The sequence below is a fragment of the Anolis sagrei genome, chromosome 1 (genome assembly GCF_037176765.1).
Source record: "Anolis sagrei isolate rAnoSag1 chromosome 1, rAnoSag1.mat, whole genome shotgun sequence".
Classification (NCBI taxonomy): Eukaryota; Metazoa; Chordata; class Lepidosauria; order Squamata; family Dactyloidae; genus Anolis; species Anolis sagrei.
Genome location: NC_090021.1, coordinates 19110738 through 19119228, shown reverse-complemented (window position 1 = coordinate 19119228; position 8491 = coordinate 19110738). Strand labels below are relative to the sequence as shown.

The window sequence follows — 8491 nt, the reverse complement described above, 5'->3', positions numbered from 1 at the left end:
TCCTTTACTATTGAAATGTGTAGTAATATGTGCCTTTCAAGTGTAATTGTGCAAAATAACTTGTTTGGGACATGTATTATTAATGGCAGTTTCCATTATTGCTTTATCATATCCTTTGTTTATCTATTCGATGCAAACACCTCAGTGAATGACTTAATAGTTCTTATCCTCACATGAACTCTGAGAAGAAGGCGCAGTTCTGTATATACATCAGCACTTTTAATCCTGTACCCATTACTCTGGCCCGGCCCAGTTTTATTGTGACTTGGTGTATTGTTTATTGCTCATTGTTCAATTTTGCTTTAACTGTTTTAATTTTTTTTACTGCTTTAGGTTGTGTATTATTATGTTGTGTTTGAGGCCTTGGCCTTTGTAAGCTGCATCGAGTCCTTCGGGAGATACTAGTGGGGTACAAAAGATAACAACAATAATAATAATAATAATAATAATAATAATAATAATATATTTAAATGAAACCAGGTATATAATGGCTGTGAGGGATTTTGCATGGATCCAATGTTAGGTCTTGAAGAGGAAGCTTATTTTATAACATCCATGGATTAGTAAAAGGAAAAAATAGATTACAGCTCCTTCCACTTCTTGCTTCGGTGCTTCATCATGTGGTTAAAAAAGAAAGCACCTGAATGTCTTGGGACTGTTGTTGCTTTCTCCATAGCAGCTTCCACTTTGGTGATAAGAGGTATAAAAGCATCTGGTCCATTGCTTCCTCTAGCAAAGATGTGGGCAAAAGTTTGAAAAATAAACATGTATTTTTATTTGAAATAGAGCCAGGGGTCATGCAGTCTATTTAAGGAGTGAATTTCCATTTCTGGAAGGCAGTCCAGGGAGTTGGGAGAGTTGAAGGATCTGTAAAACAATCTAGAGGCCCATATGAAGCCCATCCCCTGCTCCTAGCTCAATGTTCAGAAGAATATTATTGACCGAATGAGCACTATCCAAGTAGAAATATTTTTGCTTACATTTTCTTCGTGTTAGGTTGGTTCTATGAATATCTACATGAATATTCACATATTCAAAGTATGGGAGGGCGGAGCGCAGAAATTGAGGTGATTGTCACAGTGTGAGGAACATGTAAAAAGCGGCCTAAGGCTAAGAATCAGCATTTTTATGAATCTTTCTGTAATATGAGCTATGTGGCATGACCTTTTATGTGGCTACCCTTGGGATCTGGATATCCATTTCTAGGGAGACTAGGATCACCCTCTCCTCCTTGCCCTGTTTGTTGTCATGCAAAGACTTTTCTATTCCAACAGATTTTGGAATACTGAAGATTTTTTTTAAAGGATCTATACCTATTTTAATTGTATTGTTTTAAAATATTATTATTTTAAAAATATTTTAAAATATTATTATTTAAAAACTTCTTAATTTTACTACTAAGTTAATTTATTTTTGTTGCTTTTTTGTATGCTGTAATTATATGGCACTTGTCCTACTTTGCAATCTACCTTTAATCCCAGTTGGGTGCAAAAGGCAGGGCATAAATAAAGACTGTTACTATTCTGATTGTGGTTGTTGTTATTGTGATTGTGGCTGCTTCTGTTGTTAGTATTTGTCTAAGGGCAAATCACAAAATAAAGATAGTACCTGATTAATCCAAAGGCAATTGTTACTGTACCTTAGTGCCAACCTAATCAATAATCAAAATTTTGTAGTATTTAGAATTTACTTTAGACTAGAAAACATTAAATCATTATACGGAAGGCTACAGTTTTTAGAAAACTGGAAAAATTTGCAGCAAAGGGAGTAGCAAATTTGCCCTGAAAGTCAATAAAATAATCAAGAGGTCACAAAGCTTATTCTACTTGCAAATCAAGCTGGAACTGTTAATAAGTTTTCAGTTTCTTTTAGAATAAACTATCTGGAGCACAGTTCTGCCATCACTTATATATAGGCAGCATCCATTGATTTCAGAGGGATCAATAACTTATGTTCAAAGGTGTTGCTATGAATCTTAAATGCTGAGTCTAGCTGGTTGTTCTATGCATCTGGAATATAAAGAGAATTGAGTGTAAATCTATCAGCTTGACATCCTTTTCCACACTTCCATGGAATTACCATACCTCTGTGAGGCATTCCTTTGGCTGTCTAAAATTGAGCTCTAAGAGTGAAATGAGTGGAAATCTACTATTGAGAAATTCATGAGAAATTCAGTTACGCTTACAGCCTCCTATGCCCATGATCATTAGGAACATTGTATGAATACATAGTAAAAAGAGGACATCTAAAATGACTTTTATTTCAGGAGTAAGGATTGTTTATTCATGGGACTACATTCAACTCACAAGGCTGTTCTTCCAGCTCTTGACTCCTCCATAAATACTAGACACAAAAGATGGGAATAGGTGAATTGCCAGCCGAGGAAACGGATATTCACCCTTTTAATATATTGCAGAGCCCCTCTGCATGGTATAATATTTTAAAAAGAACAGAACTGGAGTTTGAACCAATTACTGAATTTTAAGCTGGCATTTTTGGCCATAGTTTCATCCATCGGAAAGTCCCCAAAGCAGAAAAGTGGCCCCTTAGGCTTCCATTCTATGGGTTCCCAGCTGGGAGTTTGCTTGGTTGAGCACAGTGGGACTTGTCTGTGAATAAATAATATACATAGAATTGCGTTATTGGCCTATTTCTTTTCTTTTCTTTTTTTAAGGAAAGAAATTCTGTTTCTCCATTAAGTTACATTCTTTCTGTTGTGAACCTTTGGCTTTTTTACACTATGTCTGTAAATTTGCATGCAAAGGTTTTATTCACACTTTTTTTTTTACATCACCCTGGAATCTTATGGCTTGGGATGCTACAATAAATGTGTCAAAGGGAACATTAGTCAGAATGAGTTAGTTAGGATCCTACATACATGTATGTGCCTTTGAGATGATACATTTTTAATATTTATATTCTTGGACCTTAAAAGCTCTTTCTTTTATTTATTTGTTTGTTTGTTTGTTTATTTATTTATTTATTTATTGTCGAAGGCTTTCATGGCCGGAATCACTGGATTGCTGTAGGTTTTTTTGGGCTATATGGCCATGTTCTAGAGACATTTTCTCCTGACGTTTCGCCTGCATCTATGGCAACCATCCTATTTATTAGCTGAATGGCTCAATATAGGGTTTCTAAGCATAAATTAGACACAAGCTTTGCTTCAGTAAGACAAAAAAAACCTCTCTGGACATCTACATGCATAAGACAATCCCCCTAAGACAGGACAGGTGGTCTGTGTGCTTACATCTCCAAGACAACAGTTATCACTTCCCTCTTAACATCCCTCAGAGATCTAATAGTAGATCCAAGCAACCATGGCCCTCAACAACTTTCTAGGTGTGCCTCTGCTCATGTGTGAAAGAAATGTCCCATCTCTTGGCTACATCTATACTACATTGCAGAGGCCTGCTAAACACTCAATGGCAACTTTTTCTAACTGCAAGATCACCAAACACTTAGCTGGGGCAGAAGCAAAGTCAGTTATTGCTGTATCCATTGTACTGTTACCTGACGCAGATTCCTGGTTACTTTCACATCATGCCAGGCATTGTCATTAAATTTCCCATTCACAGGTTCCACCAGTGCTTCAAAGGCCCCTGAGCCCAAATTAATAACCAAGGAGACAGCTCCGTTTTTCAGGGCGAGGTTGACATAATCCGCTGATTTCCCGGTGTGAAGCATGAGTCCGTTCCTCTGAAGAGTTTTAAAGGACAGAGTTATTTCATCGCTGCTGCTCTGGATAGGATTTTGGGACAAGTCATAGCAGAAATACTCTGATCCCTTAAATGTTGCGATGTATTCTTCTTTTCCTAAAGAAATCAAGAAAGAGAGAGAGAGAGAAAGGAAGTTTTTGAATCAGTTGCTCTAAAGCAAACTATTTATAAGTTTCCATTGTTTTGCTGGCAGGCTTCAAATCTCAAAACTGGTTAGCCAAAAACAAAACATTTGGCACAGAAAGGTACCTTTGGATGACCCTCACACAGGGACAGACAATAGCTTTTACCAAAACTAGTTTTGGGCAACTTAATTCTATGATGAAGACAGGACAATTTCAAAATAATACTTTTTCACAAAAGAACATGCATCTGTGGTGCTCCAACCAGAGAAGAAATTATACATATTTTGTTTGATGGTTGTATATAAATATGTATGCCAAAGTGAGATCCCAATATTTACAACAATTTTTGCTGAGAACAACCAACTGAAATCCAATTGCCAAACTGTCTTATTTTCTTTCTGGGGAGAATCTACACTTAGTCCACTGCATAGCCAAAGTCATTATAAAAGTCGCCCACCTGAGAGATCTCTTTATCTCACAAAATAGGCTCCCTCGTCATGGTGATGAACTCATCTGAATTCTCCAATCAATTCTTTTACACTTATCACTCTATCCACCCTGCTTTTATGTTGTAATTGAATCCAATTTGACAAAACTTGTTGTTTAACCAAGTTTTATTGTGTTTTAATTTTAGTTAACTATTACAGGAGGTTTGGGATAGTGATTAATATTTATTTGTCTCTGTATCTTTGTTTTTTGTTTTATTTTTGATATGATCAGTGGACTAATCAATAAATAGATCTATCTTTCTAGAAATTACCAATTTCCCCCCCTAGCTTCAAGTTTATCAACAGAAATTCCTTTTTGGGAAATAAGGTGTGATGAAACATCAACAAAACTTTTTTGTTTTGTTTGTGTTTCCATTTGAATTAACCAAAATCTGAAATGGAATACACAGAGATATGTGCTTTTCTCGAGTTTGTGAAAGAGTTCATCCAGAAAAACATGTGTGTGCATATATATCTGTATACAAAAATCTGTAGATTTAAAGTTGCACACACAACAAAAAATCATTTCTATAAAAATGTACACAAGCATCCTTTACTCAATGAAAAAAATCACTTGCTAAAAGGTGTATGTTTGGAAAAAAAATCATATATAGAAATGAATGCAACTAAAAAAACATGCACAAAACATGTACATTTTGAAAAATAGGCATGGAAATTAATATGAATTGTAAATGTTGACTTAAAATCAAATTAATACTCAATTACAGAACCAAATTACAATGAACATAGTATTAGAAAGATTGATTCTGAATCATTCATACTGTACCTCTAGACAAAATTTAGTTCATAATTTCTTTAAAAATGTGTGATTATAATATAAAATTATATTTTAGATGTACTAATGCAGCACATATACTGTTAAAAAGGGTATGTGTTCATATACATTGGATCTGAGTACACACAATAAAGCTATGATATGTCAATTTTACATGGGGTGTTACACCCCAATGTTTGACTGTGAGTTGTTTTAAATCTGTATGGTAGAACACTGTCCACATTGAGCAAACTTCCATTTTTTTTTCTTTTTCTAACTAAAACACATTGTTGTTGTTGTTAACTACCCAAGTCAACTTTGACTTCTTGCAACCCCATGAATGGGAGACCTCCAAGTCACCCTAAAACCTCAACAGCCCTGCTCAGTTCTTGCAGAGTCAGGGACATGGCTTCCTTGATTGAGTCTATCTATCTGGCATGTGGCCTTCCTCTTTTCCTATAGTATTTTATTTTACCAAGAATTATAGTCCTATGTAGTGAATCCTGTCTTCTCATGATATAACCAAAACACGGCAGCATCAGTTTTGTCATCATGGCTTCTACAGCTTTAATAAACTGAATTTTCATTTTTCAAATTTTAATACAAAAGCTTGCATTTGAAATTCAAATTTAAGGTGTGATATTTTATATCAGGATACAAATAATATAGACATGTTTTATATTATTATTTCAGCTGGATTTAATTGTCCAGTTTCACACACTTGCATCTGTGATATACGAAATGTAGCTGTCAAATGTAGCCAAATACTACTACCTCTGAATGTCAATGTGCATCTATCACCCACTAGTTTTAAAATTGCATGGACACCATCACAGAGTATGTGAACCACTGCCAGGCAAACATCTGACTGTCATTTAGTGATGCAGAATCTCCCTTTTTCAGTGTAAATTGGACTTATCACTGATCCCCAGTATTTTCCGATCTCCCCTGCCTCATCCTTTCTTGGCAGTACAAAGGTCTACCATCTGTTCAAGGATTAGTATAGCTATAGAAAGTAACATTCATATGAAACTCAGTTGACATCTGCAACAGATTAATGGGTCCTCAAACCAAAGTCAAATGGTCTGGAGGATTGGAACAGATGTGATGATGCATAGTCATTCAAGAGCAGGATTTCTATAATGGAGATACATTTTAAATGACAATTTGTAGTCTCAAAACTTCTGCAGTATTGATTCAGTGCCTAGAGTAACTTGAGTAAAAAGACATATTCTATCACTAATGATTTTGCAATATAATGTGTAACCAATAACCAGACATGATAACAAAATATGGATCATGAAAGTATCTTGACCAAAAATTGCTTTAGGTCTCTTTTAAGAGAGAACAGCAGAAGAGGAGGAAGTTGCAAAAGGTAAAATTGGATCTTAATGTTTCTCCACAGTGCTTACGGCAACCAAAATTGAATATCTCTCTCTTAATGAGGGGACACTCATACACTCACCAGCATTTTTCTTGTGCTAATTCTAATTGGGAAAGGATTTTCTCTAGGGAAGAACAATGGGCATACATGCCATGGTTGCTTTCTCTATGCTATTGTTATCTTATATTTTATTCTCCTCTGTTTGGAAATAGATACTATAAATTTGATAGAATGGTGGAAGGACAATTTGTGGATTACCATGTATTATTGAGATTGAGAGAGCCAGTATAGTATAGTAATTTGAGTGTTGGATGATGACTCTAGAGAACAGAGTTTGGATCTTGCTGTGCCATGTGAACTCATTGGGTGACTTTGGTCATGTCATACACTCTTAGGCCCCACCTACACTGCCAATTAAAAACCAGATTATTGGCTCTGAGCTGGATTAAATGGCAGTGTAGAATCATATCATCCATTTCAAAGGAGATCATGTGGATTATCTGATTAGATAATATGGATTATATGGCAGTGTAGATCTAGCCTTAGCCTAGTAAATCCTGTGATTGGTTTGCCTTAGGATCACACTGAGTGAGAAATAACTTGAAGTTACTGAAGCAACAATAGCAACATCTAGTTTGACTTTACTGAGAGCGAAATGTACAGGAAATGAAAGGAAGGGGAAGATATCAGCAAAAAAGAAAAACATAAGGTGAGCCAAAGCAAACATGTTGAAATGACCAACATGTGATGAGCTGGGCACCAGCCTGACTGCAGAATTAAGCACCGAGTGGACTTGTGGTATATTGTTTGATACTGAAAAGGCACAGAGAAGATGGAAAATAGCATCTGGCCCACATGGGGAGGCTTCTTTTGTGACACTATTTTCACGTGGAAAGAATAATCTCCACAAAGATTACATATGTCTTCTACTGCACCTTTTTCATACAAACATTGAACTTCTCTCTTCTTTTTTTGTAGAATAAGTTTTCCTTATTCTTGTTAGGGTTAAGTAATTAAATATTAGAGAAACAAAGACTTCATTAACTGAGCTCTACTTATATTCTGTATATTTGTTGGGGGGGGCTGCTCTCAATCCCGCCACCCTCACAGGCACGATTGGCGGGGACAGGGCCTTCTCAGTGGTGGCCCCCATCTGTGGAATGCATTTCCCTGTGAAATCAGGGTGACTCCTTCTCTCCTCTCCTTCAAGAAGAAACTAGCATCTTGGCTCTGGGACCAAGCATTCGGGCCGCTGGCTGAGCTACAACTGTAATGGCTCATGAGAATTGTCAATTAAGAGACCTTGGATTGGAACTCTGGACTATGATTTGGATTTGTGGATTCAGACTTGGTTGTGTTCATATTTCAGGACCAATATTTTAATGTATTTTTATTGCTATTGACCTGTTTATGTTAATTGTTGTGCTGTAACTGTTTCTTTGTCGACATCTAATGACTGCCAGTTGTAAGCTGTCCTGAGTCCCTCTTTGGGGATTGAAAAGGGCGGCATACAAATGCTCTAAATAAAGAAATACTTGTTCTTGTGTGCCTTCAACTTATGAAAATTCTAAGGTGAAGATATCAGGTGGTCTCCAGAGTTATAGTCTAACATTTAAACCAGTACAATTCATTGGCTCTCACGTCTGTATAACAATCACTATAAATTTCAGTGTGGACCCGATTTTGCTCAGTTTACCTAGTACCATTTTCACACTACGGAATACAGCTGCAACAAAGAGACTGTGCAAAAATGTTCCCACTTCCAGAGTTTAAAGTTTCATTATGCAGTATGTTGCAGTGGTAATTATTTGAAGGACAATTTGGAGGAATATAACTGTTGTAAACAAATACTGAGTCATGGGGATCCTGGAAAGCTATCAAGAAGGGTTATGTGCCCCCTGACAGGCCTTTCTGTAAAGAAACAAGGTGAAGTATTTTTGACTCCTTGGCATTTTTCCTTCAGGAGGGGCCCAAGAAGACCAGTCAGCAATTCATTATTG

General features: G+C 36.3%; 1 protein-coding gene across 39 annotated transcripts in view; it reads right to left on the bottom strand.

Moving 5' to 3' along the window:
- NRXN1 (neurexin 1) overlaps nt 1–8491 on the bottom strand; it is a 1138555-nt gene that overhangs the window by 734875 nt on the left and 395189 nt on the right. For all 39 annotated transcript variants that reach the window (XM_067462984.1, XM_067462983.1, XM_067462987.1 and 36 more), the window contains one exon: nt 3514–3815. In XM_067462984.1, coding sequence (XP_067319085.1) covers nt 3514–3815 — 302 coding nt within the window. The remainder of the gene's footprint in view (nt 1–3513; nt 3816–8491) is intronic.